The sequence below is a fragment of the Dermochelys coriacea genome, chromosome 1, assembly GCF_009764565.3.
Source record: "Dermochelys coriacea isolate rDerCor1 chromosome 1, rDerCor1.pri.v4, whole genome shotgun sequence".
NCBI lineage: Eukaryota > Metazoa > Chordata > Testudines > Dermochelyidae > Dermochelys > Dermochelys coriacea.
Genome location: NC_050068.2, coordinates 164,699,313 through 164,726,046, shown reverse-complemented (window position 1 = coordinate 164,726,046; position 26,734 = coordinate 164,699,313). Strand labels below are relative to the sequence as shown.

The 26,734-nt window shown below is 42.0% G+C and overlaps 1 protein-coding gene across 2 annotated transcripts; it reads right to left on the bottom strand.

Annotated features, from left to right (window-relative positions):
• Positions 1-5,318: 5,318 nt before the first annotated feature.
• TMEM50B (transmembrane protein 50B) lies at positions 5,319-26,099 on the bottom strand. 2 transcript variants are annotated; one of them, XM_038422168.2, is made up of 7 exons: positions 25,997-26,099; positions 14,156-14,322; positions 12,243-12,355; positions 11,209-11,276; positions 9,751-9,843; positions 8,643-8,700; positions 5,319-6,181 (listed from the first exon to the last, which is right to left on the bottom strand). In XM_038422168.2, the coding sequence occupies exons 2-7, from the start codon at positions 14,252-14,254 to the stop codon at positions 6,136-6,138; spliced, it is 477 nt and encodes a 158-aa protein (XP_038278096.1). In that variant the 5' UTR covers positions 14,255-14,322; positions 25,997-26,099; the 3' UTR covers positions 5,319-6,135. The 2 variants fall into 2 exon arrangements, with proteins under 2 accessions (XP_038278096.1, XP_038278091.1); XM_038422163.2 differs by having other exon boundaries at positions 25,861-26,005.
• Positions 26,100-26,734: the final 635 nt, after the last annotated feature.

Below are 26,734 nucleotides of genomic sequence, written 5' to 3'. Positions count from 1 at the left end.
AAGGGACATTAATGGAAGTAAACGTGGAGGGGAAACTGGAAAAAGGCTAATGTAGTGCACATCTTTTGAAAAGGGAAGGAGGAGGATCCGGGGAACTACAAGCCAGTCAGAGTCATTTCAGTCCCTGGAAAAATCATGGAGCAGGTCCTCAAGGAATCAATTTTGAAGCACTTTGGGGAGAGGAAAGTGATCAGGAATAGCATGGATTCATGCCTGACTAACCTAATTGCCTTCTATGATGAGATAACTGGTCTGTGGATGAGGGGAAAGCAGTGGACGTGTTATTCCTTGACTTTAGCAAAGCTTTTGACACTGTCTCCCACAGTATTCTTGCCAGCAAGTTAAAGAAGTATGGGCTGGATGAATGGATTATAAGGTGGATAGAAAGCTGGCTAGATCATCAGGCTCAAAAGGTAGCGATCAATGGTGCCATGTCTAGTTGGCACCCGGTATCAAGCAGAGTGCCCCAAGGGTTGGTCCTGGGGCCGGTTTTGTTCAGTATCCATTAATGATCTGGAGGATGGGTGGACGCACCCTCAGCAAGTTTCCAGATGACACTAAACTGGGAGGAGTGGTAGATACGCTGGAGAGTAGGGATAGGATACAGAGGGCCCTAGACAAATTAGAGGATTGGGCCAAAAGAAATCTGACGAGGTTCAACAAGGACAAGTGCAGTGTCCTGCTCTTAGGATGGAAGAATTCCATGCATTGCTACAGACTAGGGACCGAATGGCTCGGCAGCAGTTCTGCAGAAAAGGACCTAGGGGTTACAGTGGACAAGAAGCTGGATATGAGTCAACAGTGTGCCCTTGTTGCCAAGAAGGCTAACAGCATTTTGGGCTGTATAAGTAGGGGCATTGCCAGCAGATCAAGGGACGTGTTCGTTCCCCTCTATTCGACATTGGTGAGGCCTCATCTGGAGTACTGTGTCTAGTTTTGGGCCCCACACTACAAGAAGGATGTGAAAAAATTGGAAAGCATCCAGTGGAGGGCAATAAAAATGATTTAGGAGACGGGAACACATGACTTATGAGGAGAGGCTGAGGGAACTGGGATTGTTTAGTCTGCAGAAGAGAAGAATGAGGGGGGATTTGATGGCTGCTTTCAACTACCTGAAAGGGGGTTCCAAAGAGGATGGATCTAGACTGTTCTCAGTGGTAGTAGATGACAGAACAAGGAGTAATGGTCTCAAGTTGCAGTGGGGGAGGTTTAGGTTGGATATTAGGAAACACTGTTTCACTAGGAGGGTGGTGAAGCAGTGCAATGGGTTACCTAGAGAGGTGGTGGAATCTCCATCCTTAGAGGTTTTTAAGGCCCAGCTTGACAAAGCCCTGGCTGGGATGATTTAGTTGGGGATTGGACCTGCTTTGAGCAGAGGGTTGGACTAGATGACCTCCTAAGGTCCCTTCCAACCCTGATATTCTATGTGCAGTAGTGTCTTGTTTTGATAGGATGTTTTTGTTTTTAAAATATCTGTTATGTGCTTGAGAAGATTAACGCAAAGAAATGCACTTTGCATGTGAGCGGAAAGGTTTGTGATGATCCTTTGCAGGGAATTTATTCCAGGGTGTTGGACCAACCACTGAGAAAGTTCTGCCGCTCACACAGACAAGGTTTATTCTTACTGTAGAGCGTTCTGTTGTGCTACAGGAGCAAAGTTGTCCAAGAATTTTGTCCTGGAGCTTTCAGTGGTCTTGTATATTGTGGGCGCAGACTATGAAGCACTTTGAGGATAAGGACTGAGATCTTGAACTTGCTTTGAAATTCTATGGGAAGCCAATGCAGAGGACAGGTGTAATGGAAGGAAAACATGACAATGTGAAGATGAAACTGACTGATCAGCATAATGTAAGTTGCATGGTTTTGTTTATGTTGTTTTAGTGATATGCTCAGAATCTTTTGCAAACTCTTTGGTACATTGCTCTGATTTCCTCATCTTTTCATCTCTGGCAGCAGTCTTGCTGAACCACTATTTGCATTACCAGAGTGCCCCAGAAGCACGAGTCATGGACCAGGACCCCATGGGGGTAGGGGCTGTACAAACACAGATGATTCCATCCCCAAAGAGCTTACAGTCTAAGTATTAAGACAAGAAATGGATACAGACAGCTGTCCAGTACCATCCCCATGCTACAGTGAACTTGGAGTATTAAGGAACAGCCAAGCTGTACACAAGTTTCCCTCTGATGTTAATGAAGTACAGCCACCTGAGAGAGAGAGAGATGCTAAAATGATGTTAAATGTTAAACTAATGTCCTGTTTCTTGGGGGATAATACCTGACAACTAGCTATTTAAAAGCACGGGGGCTGCTCAGCCAGGTTTTGGGTGGTAGAAGGGGTTGTCCAAGTGAAACCTGTTTTGTACCACCTCCTTACTGCCAAATGTTTCTGTAATTCTCAGCATTTACTTGTCAACCTGCCTAGCTTCCCCTGCAACCAGGAGAGGGGGAAAGGAGAAGAGCAGCTTAGGTTAGTAAGCTATAGAAAAGGCACATCGAAGTGTGACAGGTTAAATGAGGAAATGTACTGAATCTAGACAACACTGCATTTCCACAGTGCCACACTTCATCCGAGAGCTTTGATGCGTTTCACCCACAGGAACCCTCCCGTCACCTCTGAAATAAGTTACTTCTCCAATTGTTTTCTGAAGCTGCAGTAGAGCCACACTCTGGAGTCTGTCTGATCAGTGGGCATGTACATGTACATGGGAGTAGATGGTATTAAGCTGCTGGTCTTCTCTCAAGTGAAGGGTAGATGGGTATCTATTCCCATTCTAGGGGCTTGGCTACACCATTTTTATAATATGATAGAATCTATAGTCAAAACAGTTCGATCAAGCTGTGGACTACCTACTTTAGGTCAGCCCTGGGGATGGGCACATGCAGTTTTTTATAGTATTTTGTATATGTTTAGAAGCTGGCAGTTAAAGCAGTACTGTCCCCTCCTCTGGGCACAATTTTTTATCAATATAGCTTATTTCTGTTACAGGTATAAAGGCATCTTATAGTGATAGAATTGTGTCCACAGGAGGGGGTTGTACTACCTTAACTGTCCAGTTTCTAAGCATATAGCAAGTGTAACAGAAACGGGGGGATAGGTCAGCCCTGGGGGCAAGGTAATGCTACCAGTTTTGACTGGTGTATCGTGCACTGTCTTTAGAAACAATCTTCCCAGGGGAACTATGAGAGCAAAAAAATTATATGGCTTCAAGACTGAACTTGTTAAGTTTATGGAGGGGACGATATGAGGAGACTGCCTACAATGGCATGTAGCTGATCTCCAGCAGCCGGTGATGGGACATTAGATGGAAAGGGCTCTGAGTTACTATAGCGAATTCTTTCCCAGGTGTCTGGCTGGTGGGTCTTGCCCACATGCTCAGGGTTTAACTGATCACCATATTTGGGGTCAGGAAGGAATTTTCCCTTGGCTCAGAGAGACTTTGAGTGTTTTCACCTTCTGCAGCATAGGGCATGGGTCACTTGCAGGTTTAAACTAGTGTAACTCCAAGATCTTTCTTGAGTGGTAACAGCTAACTTAGACCCCAACATTTTTTATGTGTACTGTAGTTAGGATTATGACTTCCAATGTAGATTACTTTGCATTTAACAATACTGAATTTCATCTGCCCTTTTGTTGCCCAGTCACCCAGTTTAGTGAGATCCCTTTCTAACTCTTCCCAGTATACTTTACACTAACTATCTTTGGGTAATTTGGATCACCTGCAAATTTTGCCACTTCAGCATCTACCGTTTTCCAGATCCTTTATGAATATGTTCAACACTCATCCCAGCCAGTGCAAACCCCTGGGGGATACTACTATTTACCTTTCTTCATCAATCTTAAAAAAAAAAAAAAACCCAACAAGCAAATCCAGTGACATTTTAAATAAATATATCAGTCTTATAATGCTTAGAATTATGAAGCTAAAAGCCCTCGTGAGGATGGTATGTATTCATCTTGATACTGCCACAGCAGTGCTGCTCCTGGCTATTGTTTGGGGCCCCTCTATTGCTGGTGCTCTTTCTTCTTAGCTCCATTTGCTGTAGCAGCAGCCACAGCTGTCTTCAAGACAGCACTGTCCCCAGGTGGGAACCTGAGCTTCAGCAGGATCAGGGCAACATTCGCTTACTGTGCCCCCCCCCCAAGCTAGGATGCACACAGAATGCCACTTTGAACACACAAGTGGAGCTTGTCTTGGCAGATGAAATATAATTGAGAATTTAAAAGGATACCCTACAAAAGCATTAAGAGGCTAGATGTTTTCACTTTGCGAGAAAATCACCATCTATAGCCACAGGTTCATGGAAAGCTTTAGTTCTGGCATGCTTTGTCTGATGAGCTTGAAGCCAAGTCTGGAAAATAACTTTTTAATATTGGCTGACTTATGCAAAGTCACTCTGCCATACTTACTTCTCAGTCATGAAACAGGATACTGAAATTTTTAAATAATGTATAGTAGGGTTTGGCAATTTTTATGTAAGATCTGTACAAATGAGATTAGTCTCATGAAGCCTTTATTGTATTTCAGTTAAGTTATAATTGAGCAAATATAAGCTATGTACAATTCACACAGTTTAACATCAAATGTAACTGATTCAGAATGAACTTGCACAGTTTGGTGGACAAATCAGGTCAGAAGTAACAGTTAAGGCAATGGGACAACTCTCAGCTATGGTGTTTGCTTCATATTATGCCCACTAGAAAGATCCCCAGAAAGGAGTGGAATGAGAAGAAATCAAATTAACAGGAAAATTAGTTGCCATACATGTGGAATATTTTTCACACTGTCAAAGTTATGTTAATGCTGTTTGTGGAGCAAGCTTATGGTATATAAAAGCTGGGTGTGAGACAAGGTAATCTCATTTCACTTTATGAGAAATGCTTTAGATACAGGTAGAACTGATAAGGATGTCAAAAATGTAACAAACTCTAGAACATGTACAAGACCATCCAATATAAACATCAAAATCTTCCTTTTTGTCTTCTCCAGTTAGAACACACTGGACTCCAATAATAATGGAACCATTTCAACTCAATTCTTTCCTAAGTGTGTACTCATTAGATCTAAGAAATACATGGAAAAAAAATTCATAAAAATGAGGAAAAGTCATCCTTCCACATAAAAATTATCCCTGAAGAAAAGCTGCATTAATATAACTTTAAAATGTTTTAATGTCTTTCATATTTGAGTATGATGAATACATATCATCATACAGCAGCCTGCGCTGTGCAGGAGGTCAGACTAGATGATCAGAATGGTCCCTTCTGACCTTAGTATCTATGAATCTATATCAGTTTCAGATGAATTTAGGTTTTTATTGAATGTAATGGTAAATAAAGTAATGGTAATAAGTTATTGAACACTAGACATGAGTGTTGAATTTTACAAGAATCATCTCAGTAAATTGTATTTGTGCTATAATAATGACAGGACTGAAAATAAAACTGGTCATTCAAATTGTCCCTTTATTATAGGACCTTGTTAAAAAGTCTTCACCTTTTAAAAATAGTTCAAAAGCTATTCTGAATTTGACTTTTTTCAAACCTTTATATAAAATTCTTCTTAATATCTCACTCTTAGCCCAGGATCTAATCAAGATTTTTTCCTCTTAGCTGAGAACTTTGAAGGGCTCACTTCTACTTTGAGGTATCCAACTTGGCATTGCTGCATAGCTTGTAAAATCAGCTACAGCCCACCAGTGCATAAAAGTTGATTTGATACAGCATGGGCTTTATCCTGCAAACTTTTACTTGCTTGAGTAGTTCAACTGAAGTTTGTCTCTCATGTGTGAGGGATTGCAGGATCAGTTCCTACATGGTGTTGCAAGCTCATGTATGATAGAAGAAATAAAAACTTCAGAAATAAAAAAAATTTAACATTCGCTTTAAGATATATACATACACAGCTCTATAATGTACATATTCACAAATCTCTTTATGAAAAAAGGGAACTAATTACAGAAAACTATCAAACCATTTTTGAAAATCTCATAGTTCATTCAATTTAGAGAAAGCAAAAGAACATTAACAAAAATATTTAATGCAACATCTGAGAATTTGGCAAAATGTAAAAACAAATGTCTAGATACTGAATACAATATAAAGGGCATGGAATTAATGCTAACTTTGATTATATTATCCCCATAATTCTTCTGTTCTTCCAAATTTGTAGATCAGAGTACTGTAAGAAAAGAAGTTTACGTGTAATATGAAAAAAGGTCACTTGACATAGGATACTTTAAACTCAAATTTTGCACATATAATTTGGGATGAAAGAAACTAAGTAAAATATTAATTCTTTAGCTACAGTACAGTTAGGCTCCCTCTTCTAATCTTAGCTCAGTCCACTTTAATATCTTTAATTTGAAAATCTACTTTTACATATATTAAATCCCCTATGCATACTTGAAAAAATGAGATCTGGCTTAAGCAATAACTTACCAGACTCAGAGACTATACATCCAAGAGTTCTGGTGGAGTTTATGAAGTGGCTGAGCTAACACTACAATCTGTTTTTAAAAACAGCCACAGTTCTGAGGATTGGAGGGTAGTAAATGTACCAATTTTTGAAAAAGTTCTAGGAGTGATGTACAGAACTCTAGAGTAGTAGACCTCACAGCTGTAGCTGGCAAACTGCTTGAAAACTAAAAATAGAACAAGAGATGTGAAAGATCATGATATGATAGGGTCTACCCAGCGGTTTCTGCAAAGGAAAATAGTGCTTCTCCAATCTCTTAGCATTCTCTGAACACATCAACAGATAAGCCAGAAAGGAGAACTGGCTGACAATTTATTTAGGTGTCCAAATATGCTTTTACAAGGTCCCTGCACAAGAGGCTACTAAAAAAAAAAAAAAAAAAAAAAAGCTAAACATTCATGGAGCAAGAGGACAACACACATTGTCATGGCTCAAGCCTGGCTAGGACAAAGAAAACAGAGAAGGAATAAATGGTGAGTTTTCCACATGACAAAAAGTCAGTAGCAGATGCCTGAAAGTTCTGTACTAGGTCCCATGTTATTCAACATTTAACAATGACCTGGAAAGAGGGGTGAGCAGTGAGGAAGATGACACAAAGTTATTTAGGTTAGTCAGTACCAGGGAAGACCGTGAGGAACTTCAGAAAGACATAAACAAGCCAGATGAATGGGCAATATGACGACAAATGAAATTCAGTGTTGACAAATGCAAAGTAATACACACAATGGAAAAAATTAAGCTACTCATATTTTTGATAGGGCTCTAAATTAACTATTAACTTAGGAAAGGGACCTGAGTGTCACTGTAGACAGCTCAATGAGCAATCAAAAAACCAAACATGATATTAGGCTGTATAAGTAAATGGATGGAGAATAACACAGCAATCACTATTATATATTTACGTTATATCAGTGGTGTGGCACTGGTCATCCTATCTCAAAAAGATTACTGCAGAATTAGAGAGGTTCAGAAAGAGGCAATGAAAATGAACAAGGACCTGGAAAAAACCTCTTATGATGAGAGAATGAAAAGACTAGGACTGTTGACCCTAGAAAAAAAGATGACTATGGTCAAGAGAGGATAGATCAGGAACATCTGTTTTCACTGTGGCATAATACAAGTAAAAGGGGGCCTTTACTGAAATTAAAAAGGTGAGAAATTCAAAACTGATAAAATACTTTTTCACAGAGTATATAATTAAATTGTGGAACTCACTGCCACAGGAAATCATTGAGGCCAAGAAATTAGCAAGATTTAAAAAGGAACTAGGACATACTGATAACAAGACTATTCAGAGTTATCATAACTAATGATGCACTTTTGGAAGAGATATTAAAACCCATGCTTCAGGGCTTAAGCCTAACTATCTATTCGAGACCAGGATGAGATCTAATGGGGGTAGGGGGTTACATTATCCCCATATCTGCTTATTGTGGGGTTCTCACACCTTCATCTGAAGCTTTTGGTATTGACCATGGTTGGAAAGAGGATTCGGGACTTGAATGGCCCAGATTCAGTAATCAGTTACAGGTTTGCAAGACCCTGTTGAAGAAGAGAGAGATGAGACCTCATACTGACTTTCATAACCTGCATATTTGAGAATAGGAGGATTTGGCATGTAAATCCCATTTTAAAGATGTTTTCATTAAGAAAGGTGTCAGAAGGGTTTCACCAGCTAGAATGTGAAGAGACCAGGTTTATAAAAAACTAGGAAAGATCTCCACATTTCATTTTTCAAGTATGGAAGGGGTGAGGATGGGCCATAGGGTGAGGGATGGGCCAGGGTAAACATTGGTTGTGCATGCTGACAGAGCAGTAGCGTACACTAAGGTCACCAGGAGTGGCTGGGTGCTCAACCTTCTTGAAAATTAGGCCACTTATTGTACTGCTTGAATATGGATGTGGGAGCCCAAGTTTAGGGTTTTTTAAAAACTTTAGCTTCTGCCTTTAACATTTGTTTACTAACAGCATTTAATTGTATGAAAACAAACACACTTTGTACTCTTACGAGTAGAGAGAAACGGTTTAATGAGTAAAACAGAAATGGACTTCAGTTTGGCATGAAAACATGTAGGTTACCTGCTTCATAACATGACTGTGGGTAGAATAAGACAGATGCCAGCAATGGTTTGAAATACTTAGGCGTAAGAGAAAAATAACTTACCTAAAAAATATCAATGCGTTTTGAAAAAACACAGCTAATCCTGGGTACACGTTTGTGTCTACAAAATAAAAGTGCAAGATATATTAAGTTTAGTAGCTTCATATTGGGAAAAGTGTATTTGAGACTTTATTCATAGAGTCACCATCTTGACACAAACCAAGCATATGTTGCTGTGAAGGGGAATGGACAGTGAAAGACAGCACTTGCTCTATCTCACAGGGGTGTTGTGAGGATAAATACATTAAAGACAGTGAAGCACTCAGATGCTATGGCAATGAAGCCACATAAGTTCCAAAGGTAGATAGCAACTGTCACTGTTCACTTCTAGAACTTACACAAGTGATTGTAAATTAGAACATAGCCATTGCAATGCAATACGTTACATGGATGACCATGTCAGAAGAAAACAAAATAAGGTCCCCACAAATAAATGGAAATGTTCAAATTCTTATAAAAGTCTGCAGTTAGAACCACAAAGGACTCCATGATTTGTTCCGTTCTGGGTTTCCCTCCTAGCTGATAGAGAAAGTTTTATTCAGATGCAAAACATAAGTGTTAGTCAGTGCACCTGAGTAATGACCATAAGTGTATTAGTTAAAAAAAGAATTGGTTAATAGAGTTTCATAAAACCCTTAGAAATGGAGGCTTCACTGGAATACTTGAAAAGTAAATACTGGTTTTGTATGCTTAAAAGACATTTGAAGTTCCAGTGATAGAGAGTTTTATGTTAGTAGACAGAAACTGAAGTTCAAGCATTAAGACTATAGACTGCCCAGCAGTACATGTATATATAGCTTCTTCTTCAAAATAAGTCACTAAAATCAGTACTGTAAAGAGTTGAGAATTTCATTTACAGTTTCTTTTAATCTGAGCAGCACTATGGCTCCGTACTTTACTCACCAGATCTCTATTCTCTGAACTTGCAAAACTCTCAATAAAAACATCAACACAAGAGGTACACATGTGTAATGGAGGTAGAATTTGCCATTGAGGTCAACAGTACAAACTGGAGCAGGTCACTTTGCACTGTATGTGTAGACTTTCTTTTGCTGCCACTTTGAGAATGTCCCCTCCCCTCTGTTAAAAAGTAATAAGGAAGGAACCTTACTTTGTGTAACATATGCTCCAAAAAGGATCCACATTGAAGCAATAAGTGAACCGAACATCAACATGAAACCAATAAAGAGCCAGATGCGAGCACCTGCAAGAAATATATTTAAAGCATTAAAAATAATCTTCGGATCAGTAGGAGATAATGCATTGTAAAACAGAGTCGCTCAAATCATCCCCTCCTGCCCATGGGAGGAGGCTCTGGGGGGGAGGAGGCTCTGGGGGGAAAAATCTCCACCAGGATACCTTTGCAGAGTTTCTACCACAGCATCCCACCAGTGAGAAGTAAGGTAGGATTTGCCTCTCCTGATGTAATAGACCACATGGTCTGTCACCAAATCTGGGGGATCCCCCAGGTATTCACAGGAGTCCAGGGCCCTCTGTGGACAGGCCTCATGCCTCCACAATGGCTCTGGCTCCAACAGCATTCCTCATTTCCTAGCAGTGCATCTCCAAGTGGAACTATGTTGCCAGAGACTCCACTTGGCCACTGCAGACCATGGAACTCCTGGGATGGGAGAGGAATTCCAACAGAAAAGACAGCAGAATGCCTAAGATGTGCTATCTTTTCCAGGGGGATCATGTGAAGCCCTCTGGCCACACACCCGTGCCCACTCAGTCTCCACCTCATGGGAACTCCAGACACAGAACAGCCTCTGGAAGTTCTGAAAGGGGAAGAACAGTACCTTGTGGAAGTGGGAGAAGGAATAGCTATATGCAAAGGATCTCCTCCATGCACAGATATATGGGTCATTCCAAGCCAATATTAATAGTCAGTGGGTACATGGACAGGTGATAGAAGGTTTGGGGGGGCTGGATTGGTTTTAAAAAAACTTGCCCTGTGTAAAAAAAAAATGCATAGATGTGTACAAAGTGAAATTAAAACCTGTACACAGGAGTCCCATAGCAGCCCTACCTCCATGCAGAAGCCCTGAGCAAACAGATGATACACAATGACCAGGTGATGGAGTTTCTACACTCTCCAAGGCCAATGAGATGGGCTTTCTGCTAGCCTGAAGCAGCCTAATACTAATGGAAGTGTTTGCGGTGGACCAGGAGAGAGGGCCATTGGATCCACAGAAACTCCCCATGTAGACAGCATGGAGGGGCAGCAGCCACTTTTCCAACCCACAGGCTGGCATAAGATGCAGAGTGGCTGTACTGTAGCCTCAGCAACCCATCTCAGGTTGTGAATAGGGATTTCACACCCTCTGTGCTCATGCAGGATGCACAGATAAATGCTAGTTACTCAAGCTATATGTACTTCCTGAATTTCATCTTTAGTAGGAAATCCAGAATTCATGTTCTAAGACTCAAAAATGGCCAAACAAATATTTTTCAGAGGTTAATGAGCAAGGAACATTTTTGTAAATTCTATGAGGTTATCATGAAATTCATTACGAACTGTAGTTGTTTTCATTTAGCTCTTTTAATGCTGATTAAATAAACCATTTACCTGTTCTTCCTAGACATCCATCGCTGTAGCTATCTCCTCTCACCTGTGCATTTGATACAGCATTTATCCTGGGACAAAAAACAAACTCAAATACATAAGTTCATAAGTCTAAAGCTTTACTAGAAAAACCATTTGAAAATTATGATGGTTAAAAACAAAATTAACATCTTTAAGAGATGTGAAAAATATTCAGAGAAAGTTACTAGGCAGGTCGTTCCCATCCAGTCACACAGTTTGTAAACTCTTTGTTTAGATTAGATCTTGCAACTGGATTCACAAGGGCAGATTTCTACACCTACACAGAACTTCAGTGAAGTCCATAGTATCCTCTCAGGTGCAAGGTCTGTTCCAAGGCAACAAGCATCTAAGCCTTGTTTAAGTGTTCTTTTTTTAAAAATAATTGAAATATCTGTAATATATTCCTGGCTTAAGTTAAATGCTTTTTTTTAAAAGTTAAAGACACCCCAAATAGGTTTGTGGGATGACTGTGATGAAGACAGTAGCATGAAGCACTCAACTACCCACTTACTAATGGTCTAAATTCATTTCTGATGCAACCCTGAAAAAAAGAAGCGGTCATCAAAATAAGTTTTAGACCCAGAGAAAGAACTGTAGGAGTAGTTAGTTACACCATGGATGAATCTGGCCTAACTTCATGTTAGTATTATTGCATAATATAGCAGAGGTTTTTCTCCAGGAATATGGGTACTTGTTATAAAAGGAAAAGATGATGCCTTATAGTAAGCCAAGATGTATATAGTTTTTAAAGATAAAACTTAAAGGAAGCAGAGAGAAGAAACAAATAACCACATAACTACCCAAGAGAAAAGGAAACAGAGACCAAGAACGTTGCCTTCTTTTGTGTGTTACGCAAAGGAGGTACCGGTGGATTAGCTAAAAGTAATGATGCTGATGGTTCAAATTTAGAACATATAGAATGCTGGTTAAATTTTCCACTCTGTAAAATTATGCATCTATGCATTTACAGGAAGTAAGGACCTTTTTAAATATAGAATTATCATTAGTATACTTACATGAAAAAAGCTAATGTGGAAAACACTCCACAGGTGTGGAATGCATGGTTCATTTGTTCTGGTTTAGGATAAACTACTGCAGCATCTATCATTATCCACCAGCCTGTGAAAAACTAGAGAAACAATAAGACCACCACACAGTATTTGAAGCGGGAGGGGTGTGAAGATAAACTCTCAGTATGTATTCTTTTTCTAACACTTCATGCATATTGCTAACTTAATTTCTTCTTTTCCCAAATACACTCTTAAAAAAGTTTGTTTACATGTATGTTCTGTAATCCAGTGAAGCTGAAAAAAAGCTTACTGCTGACATTTTCAAAGCAGTGTTTGCGATTTAGCCATAAATCTTCTATTAAAATTAAAGAAAAAGGTATGGCTACATTACCCACATTGCCTTAAAAACCTGAACATATGATCCCAATATATGCACGATTTAGCCAGGGTAAATGTAAGTGCTATAACATACCTTGTTATGCCAAACACACACACATATATCATGTAGGAGTCCTAGTCATGGACCAGGACCCTCTTATACTAGATGATGTACTAACACAGAACAAAAAACAAGGCCTTGCCCCAACAAGCTTATGATGCTAAGTATAAGACAAGAGACAACCGATGGAGACAGACAGACTGATCACAGGGTGAGTACGAGGAAACAATACTGGTTAGCATGATAGGCTGTGGTCTCAGCACACAAACTGTCTAGCCGTTGTCAAGTATTTTGTAGGCCTCACAGCAAAGGAGAGTTTTATGGACAGATTTGGAGGAGGATAATGAGTTAGTTTTGCGGATATTTATAGGGAGCTTCTCCCAAGTGTAAGGGGCAACATGGGAGAAAGCATGAAGGTTCTTGTTTGAAAAGTCAGCAAGCAGGTGATGGCAGCTGGCATCATGGGCTGATCAGAGGCAGGAGTCTACCTTTCAATGCTATATTAGAGTTGATAGGTAGGATGGGGATAGGGCCATGAATGTCTTTGAAAGTGAATACATACCTTCCAACAATTTAACACTTTTTAAAAGAAAAACAATACCGGAAAAAGAAGTAGTAGTATGGGAACATCAAATTCAAACATAGTGTATACATCCAGGTGAACTGCAAAGGTTTTCCTAAACAAATTTGCAAAATGTGAAGCAATAAATTGGTGTAAGAATGCAGTTAGCACTGGGTTTCAGAGTGGTAGCTGTGTTAGTCTGTATCAGCAAAAACAATTGGCCAAACCAGACAGTCTCTATGCAAAAGAGTAAATGGACACAAATCTGACATCAGGAATTATAACATTCAAAAACCAGTAGAAGAACACTTCAACCTCCCTGGTCACTCAATAACAGACCTAAAAGTGGCAATTCTTCAATAAAAAACCTTCAAAAACAGACTCCAACCTGAAACTGCAGAACTGGCATTAATTTGCAAACTGGACACCATCAAATTAGGCCTGAGTAAAGACTGGGAATGGTTGGGTCATTACAAAACCTAAACCTAATTTTCCCCATACTAATTTCCCCCTACTGTTACTCACAACTTCTTGTCAACTGTTTGAAATGGGTCACTCTCATTGCCACTGCAAAAGTTATTTTTCCTTCCTTGGTATCCTGCTGTTAATTGAATTGTCTTGTTAGACTGACCTCACACTTGGTAAGGCAACTCCCATCTTTTCATGTATTCATACCTGCTCCTGTATTTTCCACTCCATGCATCAGATGAAGTGGGTTCTAGCCCACGAAAGCTTATGCCCAAATAAATTTGCTAGTTTCTAAGGTGCCACAAGGACTCCTCGTTGTTTTTGCAGTTAGCACTGCAATTTAACAAAATTTGATTTAGGAACATTTTATTTTCAAAGATTAATGAAGTATTAATGCCACATTAAACAAGATGACAAATCTGGATTCATTTGTGTAGATTGAATACTTACCAGTACACCTGCAACCACTGAAGCAACTGCATTTCTTCTTTCACTCCAGTCAATACACTCACACTCTGGCCATCGGAAATTGTCTAGGAATCCTGCCATTTCTCTAATGGTTAGATTTTTCTTCTTTATCTGTACTCTTGCATGAATTTTTCATTAACTGTTGAATCCTAAATAATTTAACAAAACAGCCAGACGATTTAGACATTTCATGATTTTTTTCCTTAAAAAAAATAAATATTTACACTTTTGTTAAAGACAGCATCCATTTTAAATAGCATTTTTTCTCAAATCAAATTTGGGCTAACGTTTTGGTTTTGTAAGAACAAGCTTTTACAAACTAAGTATAACAGTAATATATCCACAATTTAAAAAATATCTAAACCTAAAACCCAAACAATGAAGAGTTATGCTAGCACATGAGAACTTAAAAGTGATTAGAAATAGAATACTCTATTTTCATCATCCAAGCTGACAGAAACGCAAAAATAAAAAAGCAAGCAAAAGAACATAAGTGGTAAAAACTAAATATGATTTTTAACCTGAGAGTTTAACTTCAAAGGCACAACCATCTTTCAGCCACTACAAATACTCTTCTAGATAAAAAGAGAAAATCACAGATGCAAGGGGATTTAAGAAGTTCTGCATAAATGCATAATAATTGGTCTTTACATCAGATCATCTATTAAGTTAGATTCCTGATACCAGTTGTATTCAGGGACTAAGGATGTTTGGGGAGTAGTGTACTCACACCACAGAGAGAAGGGAATAAACTTGTTGATTCAGCTAAGGAATAGTGTTAATAAGATGTGAAAAGTGTCTTATCAAGTCCTTCTAGACCAAGGAGGTAGGTGCATCACTGCAGAATCTTAAAAGTCTGACGGCTAAAGCAGGGGTAATTAAAGAGAAAGCTATAAATAACTGTAAATAGAAGTGAAATAATTGTGAAACATTTTATTGGCTGACCAGTAACTATAAAAATTTCTGAACTACTATATTATTGTTCATAATCTATTCATTTTAATCTTTATAACATATCCTCCATTTGCACATTTCTTATATTTGATATTGTACAGGCTTGTATACCTGGTTTTAGTTTTTGGGGGGTTTTTTGGTGTTAAGGGTTCAAATATTTACAAGATTTACATAGCACATTAGCAATTCACAGCAAGCATTCCTGATGTCTAATTCTGTTTTAATATTGTAGTTAATCATTTCCCTAATCTATACAGAACAATCTACAAATATTGTTTAACTATACATTATGATTAACAATTAACTATCTTAATCAAAGTACAGGAAAGACTGCTGTGGAGGTTTTTAAATTCCATTGTTATCAAGAAAAATCCCCCACTGAAGGTCAAAGGAAAATGAAATCAAATACTCAGTATCAGCCTACACATGAATAAAAGTCACTTTTTGTAGTTTAAATACTTATAGAAGAAACAAGCAATTTGAATCTAGCACTATGATTTAATCAATGGTTATGGTGACATCTTAAACCACTAAAGCAATCCTTGAACAGTTGGGTAGCCAACCATAACTTCCAAATGAATGTATTACACAATTCAAAAAAAAATTTTTTAAATAGCAGTAATGGATATGAGTCCAAGATCCAGCTCTTACCTAGAGGATTCCAAAAGGCTCACATTCCTTCCAACTCTTCCACTGGTTCCCTCTGTGCTTCCCTCCCTCTATCACAACTCTATGTTGGCTCCTACTGTGCTTCCTTCTCCACCCCACCTTTAAGTTGCTGATTGTTCTTCCTGTAATTTCTTCATCTCCTTTCAACTCCCTGTGGCTCCTGTTTCCTTCCCCTCCTCCACTGACCTCCTTCTCAGAAAGTCTGGTCCACCTCTGATCATCTCATTACCACTTTCTCCATTAACTACAGCAGGGGTCGGCAACCTTTCAGAAGTGGGGTGCCGAGTCTTCATTTATTCACTCTAATTTAAGGTTTTGCATGCCAGTAATACATTTTAATGTTTTTAGAAGGTCTCTTTCTATAAATCTATAATGTATAACTAAACTATTGTTGTATGTAAAGTACATAAGGTTTTAAAAATGTTTAAGAAGCTTCATTTAGAATTAAATTAATATGCAGAGCTCCCTGGACCGGTGGCCAGGACCCAGGCAGTGTGAGTGCCACTGAAAATCAGCTTGTGTGCCGCCTTTGACACGCATGCCATAGGTTGCCTACCCCTGAACTACAGGTTCCTTTGTGTATGGTATTGCAGCCATTAATTACAACAGAATGGCACATGCAGAAACATACAACATTTTAAAAAACATTTTATTAAGGCAAAATTACAATAAACCGGTAACAAACTACACCATATGTTACTTATTCAGGTTCCAGTTAATATTCAAAGATCCTGGCTAAAGATTCTGGCCTGCTGACAGGAAGCCTCCCTCCTGAGTACACTAGAAAGGGTGACAAAATTTCTAGACACCTATCCCATTTTTGGCACTTTTCTTGTGTACATACTTGGTGTGAAAGCTTTTCCATCACAAAGACTGTCCATATTTTTCTATACTACAGTTCCCCAAGAGAATGGGTCACAATCATGACTAGATGACATTAGTAAAACGGCAGGTTTTGAATATGTACATATCTGAATTCTCTCTCAGTTACTCTGATTACTGAGACACTAGCCACCCTCCTTGAGGTGAGAGTGGTGTGTAAAGTACCATTGCCTAACTATTACTGGATCTTGTGGTGAAGCTCATTAATCTCTGAAATACTGGGAAACAGTATGATTTCTGTATAAATACTTTGCAAAACCTGCAGTGTTAATTCATACAATTTGCAACATATTCCAACTAGCAGCATGATATGTGCTAACATTAAGACTATATTGTGCTACTGCACAAATACAGAAAGGAAGGAAGAACTTTAGACTGATCAATCAGGCATGTAGGGAAAGGACTGCAACATTAGTAACTCACATACATTCACTTTTCAACCAGATCATCTTTAGGAGAGGACTAAGAATTATGGCATGAATAGGTAGGACAAAGCCTCAGACAACTAAAAGCATCACTGAGTTGTTGTGCTTGAGAAACAAACAATAGCATAGTGAGGCAATACATAGAGACTGCAATAAATTTAGTGATATAAACCTTTGTACTATATTTGCCCAGAAATCGCATGCAAGAGCTTAACAGAACAAGTATCGTTCAACAAAAAAGAAAGAGCATGAAAATATACCAATTGTAGGATCCACACAACTGTTTGTAACACCGTACATAAAGATTAAAGGCAGAGTTATGTGGCTGTCAATAATTCCCAGGAGAGTTTTGCTCATACTCCAATAGATAAAGTGAAACCTATACTCTTCTCTCCCTGCCAGATTTGCTTCATTTTCTCTGAGGTTTGTATGGTTTCCATTTGTATGTTAATACATTTATAGATTTTAGGTGGGTGATATGAATTATTCACATTTATGTTGCAAGAATGTCTTTGCCAATGGCATTTTGCACATATAATACTGATCTTCCTGCTATAATCTCTCATCTGCTTAAATCTGAAAGCTACGAAATAATACAATTGTTACTTAAATTAAACTTCAGCAAAGGTTTGTAGTGCATGATCCAATATCTCTCCAGTAATGTTAATGCCTTATAAAAATGTCAGGTTTTCCCAAATGGAAGACTTTTAAATTCATTTCGATACTGAGATTACCTTAAATGGGTTTCATGGAATTGGTTTGCATATGAATATTTTTCTTTTTTGCAGAGCAGTAACAGCAGTTATTATTAGTCAGGGTATGAAAATTTACCAGACACCTGCTTGTCAGAAGAGTAAGTCTACCTGCCATAGGTTGGTATTAAAGATGAACACACTAGAAAGCTCCATGATTACTGTTCTGGTAAGAAGCACAGCAGTTACCCCTGAGCTGCTGAAAAGTAGGGTACAGAGATTCTTACCAAGATTTTGGTACCAGAACCTGCTCTCCCTCTTGTTAATGGGTTTAGTGCCTGATAAATGTGAAGCCTCTCCGATACCCATCTGACACCTGGAAGGGAGAAGGAGATTCATCTTCATCCGGACCCCAAGTCCAGAACCTCCTGGCTGTACAGGTGTCTGCTACTTTAGTCTTTTCCCAATCAACTGGTTACTACAAGAGCTGGGTCATCACAAGTCTCTTCCTCACCCAGTTTTCTTAACCCCTCCTCATAAATATTCCAGAGCCTGCTTCCACTGTACCTCACATCCTGCCCAAACAGCAGGAGAGAAATTGACATGATTGTCAGTTTCACAGTGCCCTGCACTGTAAATATCTTCAGCGAAACTGACTAGACTTATTAGTTTCATATTTACTTTCACAGAGAAAAGATATTGGGGAATATTTAGGAAATAAACTCAAATACTCTATGGGGTTTCACAATTATGTATAGATAAAGTAATCATTCTGATCATATTTACACTTTCAATAATTGTCAAATAGAAAATAAGTAATCAAGTTCTAAACAGGTCACATTTTCTTTAGAATGCTAGAAGTTCATGAAAATTAAGCAATCTTTCACCAAGAAGGCTAGAAGCAAAGCATTTAGCTATTAGCCACAGCCAGTCATTTTCTTCAGAGAAAACTACCTTCTAAAAGGTTATTTATTAATTTTTAAAGAGAGTTCTAAAAACAAGAGAAAATAAGAATGCTACCTGATACTTTCTTCCTGATCCAAATATTACTCAAAAATTTCAGAGAGAAGTACTATTATTGATATTGTGCTATAGCGGACATGTTAAGGGAAATACCAAACAACTCAGTATCCAAACAAAATTATTCCTTTAGAGACAAACATGTCAGAGTTACAGACATAGTATGACTTAAAATAACAATAACTTTACCCAATTTATTAATTTGATCTGCCTCCCACTAAGAAGGATCAATGTTTCCTCTCTGTTCTGGTTCGCTAAGAGGTCACCCTCTCATTGAAAGAATGCCTGCTAGATTTTCAGATGACAACATTCAATTCTTAAGAAGATACATATGGTTAAATCATTTTTTCCTTTAAAAAAATTCTTTAGTCAAAAGGGCAACATGAAATACAAAAATTCTCTCTTTCCTAGGACATAGGTGGGAGATGTAGTCTGTACCTTTCCCATCCTGAGATATTAGAAAAATGTGTAACTATGCAGATTTGCAATTTCAAAACAAAGTGTGTCATTAACCCTAGTAAAACTTGTCAGAACTCAAGTAATTTGGTGGTGATAGAAATATGTATATACAGTGCACACTTGCAAAAAAAGGTATTTAAATTTTTCAACATTCAAAAAGTTGAGCACCAAATTAGGGATGTTTGGCTCACTTGGGAAATCTGAAAGCTCACACAGGAAATCTGAAAGCTCACACAAAACTTCTCTCAGCATTTCAATAACTATCCATACAAATCAGATTCTATTTTTAATACTAACATTATGGACAAAATAGTGAAATCAGGGAACCTGTTGCCTCCTTGCCCTTGCAAATCTAATAGGATTTTTTAGAAGACCTGCTGGCTGAAATGCAAAGCAATCTGCTGCCAATGCATATTATCTTCTTTATTACAGAGTGCATTCCTGATATCCAGAACTGGCTCTGAAACATGAGTTTTGTTTGAACTTGACCTTCCAGGCCAGAGGGATAATGCAACTATTAACATGAGTAGACCTGATAAAAATGCCAGCAGGTAGCATTTTTCTTCAATTAGAGCTCATAATGGACAACACAATTTTCCTGCTTCTCCAGAACATGAGTATAAATATGAAAAATAAATAAGCAATGAAGAATAATTTGCAAATGAACACAGCATAAGTAAAGCAAGATATGTCTATAAAGGGTCTACTCTGGAGACCTTCTCTGACTTCAGTCTGAATTTAACCGTGGGTGCCCTGCTCCAGAATTCAGACCTTCAATGATGCAGGAGCTCATCTGCTCTAATCTGCACCCCATTTTTCTAATATAATTTGAGCATGGAAGGTATCTAGAATGCTGCAAACAGAAAGTCTCAAACTTTCCTATGACAATGATATTTATGGGACTTCAACATTGGAGCTTTACTTAAAGTTAAAATTAATTTTTAAAGAACATTTCCTTAGTTGCTTATGTATCACCATAGATGTATAGAATACTATATACCTGTGTGCTTAATAACATCCTAGATTATTAATAATTAGCTTTTATATAGTACTTTGTTTTCAGAACTTTTAACCCATCCTCAACATCTCAAGGAAGGAAGCAAGCATTACTCTTGGGAGAATTCTGCACCACTGTGCAATGCAGAATTTTGCAGAAATCACGTTGTGTGCGCAGAATTTCCTTCCCCCCACAGAAATGGACTGCAGTACTGCTAGCCACCATGAAGGGCTCAGAGGCCAGGCAGAGCCCAGCTCGCACATAGAAGACACTGCTGAGGGAGAAGGAGGGAGCTACAGGGTTCCTGGCAGCTGCAGTTCCCAGCATGCGCTGAGGGAAGGAGAGGGAAGGGCAGGAAACTCCATGCAAGCCTGGGACCGAGCATCAGGCTGTTTCCTCCTCTAGTTCCCTGGGGTCTGGAGCGAGGAGGGTGTCTGGGCAAGGGGGGGGGGCAACGGCTGGGCTCTGGGGGGGAAGGGGATTCGGGTATATCGGCTGGGGGGGGCCGCGGATGAGCTCTGGGATGGGAGGAGTTGTAGGTGTCTGGCCTCCCAACTGGGCTCTGAGGGGAAGGGGTAGGAGAAACAGAAACTGGGTTGTCATAGGGGTTTCTACTCTACTCTCTCTATTCCTGGGGAAAATTTTGCGTGCATCTTTACCGTTACAGATATACTCGCTGACAGGTATTTTGAAATAAATTACCAAAATAATTGAAATTGGCATGATTATGTAGTATTATTCTGACAAATAAAATTTGCAAAATTTTGAATTTTAAAATATCGTGCACAGAGTTTTTAATTTTTTGGTGCAGAATGCCCCAGGAGTAAAGTATTATTACAGCCATTTGACAGATGAAGAAACTAAGACCCTGTCTACACTGGCAAGTTTCTGCACAGTAAAGCAGCTTGCTGCATTGTAACTCTCAAGGTGTAAACACTGCCAAGCCACTAAGTGCACAGAAACTGCGCAGTTGTAGCGCTTTAAAAAAAAAACACCCCAACAAGAGGCATAGAGCTTTCTCAGACGGGGCTATTGCGCTGCGGTGCCAATATAGACACCGTGGCGATTACAGCGCTGCGATTGGTCTCCGGGAGGCGTCCCACAATGCCTGTTCTCACCTCTCTGATCATAGGTTTGAACTCTACTGCCCTGCCCTCAGGTGACCAACTGTCATCCCCACCCCATATATTCCTTTGGAAATTTGGAATCCCCTTCCTGTTTGCTCGGTAATGCGTGCAGTGGTCTCAGCGCATCTTTCCAGGTGGCCATGCCTGCTCCATGCACCAGGCGATCCCGTTTGGAACAATGATGAGCTGCTGGACCTCATCAGCATTTGCGAGGGGGAGAGGGAGGCTGTCCAGTCCCAGCTGCGCACCATCCATAGGAATTATAATACCTATGGACAGATTTCATGATGCATGACAGAAAGGGGACAAAGTGAAGAAGCTGTGGAACGCCCACCACAAGGCGCAGGAGACAAACCACCGTACTGGTGCTGCGCCCATGGGCTGCCAGTTCTACAAAGACCTGGATGCGATTCTCAACGGCGACCCCACCTCCACTGTGAAGACCACTGTGGATACTTCGGTGGCTCATGTGCCAGTCGAGAGTGGACCAAGCCAGGAGGAGGAAATCTGGGACAAGGATGGGGAGGGGGAGGGGGACCGAGAGGTAGAGGATGACTCGGAGACCAGAGATGCATCAACCAGGAGCTCTTTTCTACTCTGGAGGAGGCTAGCCACTCACAAGCTGTCAGAGCTTGGCGAAGCGCAAACAGGAGGAGGAGGTACCTGGTAAGTGGATCTGATTTTGAGAATCACTGAAGTGAGTTGTTGGGGGCAAGAGGGTTGCAGAAAGCAGGCTTGTCTCCCACCACATGCCTAGTCTGAGCGGCGGAACAGGCTGTTGATTGACTCCCTCACTTCACAGGAATCTCCCTCAGAGATCTCCAGGAAACTCTCATGGAGATACTGGGCAATCTGTTGCTGCAGGCTCTTCGGCAGAGCTACTTTGTTTCTTGCCCCATTAACGGTAACTTTCCCACGCCACTGTGCCATCACGGGGGGCTGGGGGAGACCATTGCTGCACACAAGCAAGCCGCATAGGGGCCAGGGTGGAAGCTGCAGGCTTGGAGACTATGCTCCCTTGATTCCCTGCTCACCTTCAGCAGTGAGATATCTTCCATAATAATCACATTCTGTGGAAAGTGTGGGGACAGGAGTGATTATCAGGCCCCTCTGGCTCTCCCCAAGAACCACATGCCAAGTGTACTGTAGGGTCCGGGAAGAGTGATTTACCCTGCCCCTGCAGCTACTCACCATTTTGGGGGTCTTGTGGCTCATGTGTGCTTGCCTGGGGTCAACCAGTTAGTGACAGGTGTGAGAGTACTGGCTGTGTTTTAAATCACTGAATTAGTATTCTCTGTGTTGCAAACAATACTGCTTCTGTACAATGTTGCATTAAACTTCACAGAGATGACCTTGGGAGCCCAGCCTCCCTCTTTGTTATCAGCAGCTGAATGGCTGTGCAGAATTAGAAAGCGGCCAAGAAGAACTAAGGAGGACTTTCTGCATGATGTTATGATGCACTCCACCGCCAAGAAACAGGAACTGAAGGAGTGGTGGGACAGCGAGAAGAGGGACCGAAAGGAGAACGCAGTACGCCAGAATGAAGCCACGGAGCGGCTCTTAAAGGTTATGTAGTGCCAAGCAGACATGCTCCAGGAGATACTAGCTCTTCAAACCAAGCTGCCCCGTGCCCACCCTCCCCTGCAGCCACTGTCACAAAACTCTTTCCCATGCGCCCCCCAGACACTGCCAACACACTCTTATCAACCTCCTGGCTCCAGTCTATACCCGTGGCATTCCACTCCTCCCTCCTCACAGTCCAGCACTGTGGACTCCCACTACCCACTGCACTCAACACCCGTCCCTCTCCAGTTTGGCCCTGCTGAAGAACAGTATCCGCTGCACTGTACTCCAAAGGAGAAGGATGGATATGATCCCTGGACATATACAAATCTTTAGCCATCCTGGGACCTCTCCTCCTTCTGGGACTTTCCCTTATCCCTCTCACTGCTGATGGGTTTTTTTGTTTGACTCTCTCCTCCAGTTTTTGTTTTTTAATAAAAGAATTGTGTTGGTTTGAAAGCAAACAAAAAAAGCACTGCAAAGCAACATACAATTATGTTAAACCACTTATTGCATCATGTGCACCAACCACTTCCTAGCATTACAAGCACTGCACTCCCGAGAACAGCAACAAATATTAGTGGCTTTCAGATTCAGATTGTTGCCTCAAGGCATCCTTGATCCTTATGGCCCCACGCTGTGCCCCTCTAATAGTCCTGTCTCTGGCTGTTCAAACTCAGCCTCCAGGCACTGAGCCTCTGCGGTCCAGCCCTGAGTGAAGCTTTCACCCTTCCCTTCACAAATATTATGAAGCGTACAGCATGCAGCTATAAGCATAGGAATATTGTCATCGGCCAGGTCCAGCTTCCCACAGAGGCAGCGCAAGTGGGCTTTTAAATGGCCAAAAGCACACTCCACGGTCTTCTGCACTTGCTCAGCCTGTTGTTGAACCTTGCTGCTGTCAAGTTGCTCCGTGTATGGCTTCATAAGACATGGCATTAAGGGGTTAGGGGGGTCTCCCTGGAATGGGCATTTCAATTTCCCCAACAGTGATCTTCTAGTCTAGGAAGAAAGTCCCTGCTTGCAGCTTCCTGAACAGGCCAGCGCTCCAAAAGATACATGCGTCACGCACCTTTCTGGCCCAGCCTGCATTAATGTCTGTGAAATGCCCACGGTGATCCATAAGTGTCTGAAGAACCACTGAGAAATACCCCTTGCGATTAATGTACTTGGTGGCTAGGTGGTCTGGTACCAGAATTGGAATATGCGTGCCATCTATCACCCCTCAGCAGTTAGGGAAGCCCATATGTGCAAAGCCATCCACAATGTCACGCACGTTGCCCAGAGTCAAGGTCTTTCGAAGCCGGATGCAATTAATGGCCCTGCACACTTCTGTCAACACGAGTCTGATGGTAGACTTTCCCACTTCGAACTGATTAGCGACTAATCAGTAGCAGTCTGGAGTAGCCAGCTTCCACAGTGCAATCGCCATGCACCTCTCCAACGGCAGGGGCGCTCTCATTCTCGTGTCCTTGTGCCGCAGGGCTGGGGCAAGCTCATCACACAGTCCCATGAATGTGGCTTTCCTCAACCGAAAGTTCTGCAGCCACTGTTCATCATCCCAGCTGTGCATGACGATGTGATCCCACCACTCAGTACTTGTTTCCCGACTCAAAAACGGCATTCACTGTGGTCAGCACCTCCATGAATACTACAAGCAATCTTGTGTCGTAGCTATTACACGTGGCGAGATCAATGTCACACTTGTCTTGCCTTTGTAGTTTACGGAATAACTCCACTGCCACTCATGATGGGTTGGTCAGAGTGAGCAGCATAATGGTCAACAGTTCAGGATCCATTCCTGCAGCCAGAAGAGGCAGGGCGCGCAGTACGCAAATTGTCGAAAGATGGCGACAAATGTGGACGGAAGCACAGGAATTGCTGGGATGCAAAGCAATGCATCACGGGTCATTGGGACAGGACCCTTGGAGATGTACCCTTATTCCAGAACAAGTGTGTCACTGGAGGTAATGCTAAACAGGAACAAGGCATGCTTGTTCGGGAATAAGGGTGTACACACATGGAGTTGGTTGGGAACAGCTTACTGCACTTTTAATTAACACCCTACCTTAATTGGCATTAACTTTGAAGTATAGACAAACCCTAAAAGGGAACTAGAACTCAGGAGTTCCACCTGAAATCCAGTCCAAAAGGCTACACTGTCTCCCATGGAAACAAAGAATGGGGAAAAGTTTACTTTTTAAGCTTTTCATTTCTTTTTGCATTTCCTAAAGTTTGTACAATGAAAATCCAGTATACGTGGTCTCTCCACCATGAAGCACTTCCTGGGGCGTCCGCAGAGTGCTAGCTCTCCTCATGTTCAGAGGAGAAAGAAGGGATCGGAGGAGGGAAGAAATTAAAACCAAAACGTCTTTCAAAAGGATAAAACATCACTCTAAAGACCGTTAAAAGCACATACTTCTTTTATAAAAGAGTTTGAGAATCCTTGAACTAGCCCGTTATAATCGCTTATTTTACACGCAGTTTCACTTTCAGGTTCTCACCCGCTGGGACCCAAAGCTACAAGATAGGGGGGTTGCGTGACAGAGAGAGGAAGCAAAGGGGGGGAGGAACGGGTGGCCGGGGGGACGGGGGGAGGAGCGATGCAGGGCCGCATTTTGGGTGCCGGTGCCCCCCCCCCCCACACACACACACTTTTAAGGAGCATCCATTCCCCAGCACTGGGAGCAGCGGGGAGGAGGTGACCGGGCAGCCTCCCCCCCCCCGCCGTGCAGAGAGCGACGAGAGCTTTGCAGCCTGACTCCCCGCGCGCGCGGAGGGCCGTTGGCCTGCGGCCGTTGGGCGGGGGACTCCCGTGGAGCGCGTGGGGTCTCCTGCCGCACGTGGAGCAGGCGGAGGGGGGGGAGGCAGGGAGCGCTCGCTCAGGAACAGCCCCTACCCTAGCGGGAGGCGGCCGCCGCCGAGCTGCTCTCAGCCTCCCTTCGCGAGGGCCTCGCTTCGCCCGCCTTTTCCGCGAGCTCGCCCCCTCCCCGCGCGCCGGGCCGCTCCGAGGGGGAAGCAGGCAGCGCACCTACCCCGTCCGGCGTGAGACACTTCCGGCGGCCACCGCCCGGGGGGCGGGGTAGGCGCGGAGACTGACAGGGGCCTCTGCCCAATCAGCAGCCGCAGCGAGGCGTCACAATGGGCTGGGCCGGGAGGGAGGCGGCGCTGCCCTGTGGTTAGCCCGGGCCCGGGCGTGAGGTTCGAGTCCAGTCCCGGCCCTTCCCCGCCTGGGAGCCCCCAGAGCAGCTTCACCGGGACCCTGAGTCACTCTGTTCCCCCCCCCCCGCTGCAGCAGTGCCACGGCCCGTGCCCCTCTGGCAGCCAGCCGCCCCCCAGTCGGCAGCGGGGGCGGGGCTCTCTGACAGCGCCGAACGGGCACGGGCCAGGCTCCATCCTGCCTGCATCACAATGGGTCAGCGATGCGGTTAGAACACGCGCAACCCGAACCTTGGGAATAAAGGAGAGCGGCCGCGCGGATGCGCTGGGCGCTCGGTCGGGGGGGCGGGGCAGTGACACGGAAAAAGACGTGGGGCTGGTGGTGGATCATCAGCTGGACGTGAGCTCCCCCCCGCCCCCGTGATCCTGTGGCCCAAGGGGCTAAAGCCATCCTGGAAGGCACAAATCGGGGGATTGCCAAGAGGTTATTTTATCATTTGGCACTGGTGCGACCAGTGCTGGAATCCGACCTGTGGTCAGTTCTGGTGCCCACACTTCAAGGAGGATGTTGATAAATTGAAGAGGGTTCAGAGAAGAGCCACGAAAATGACCAA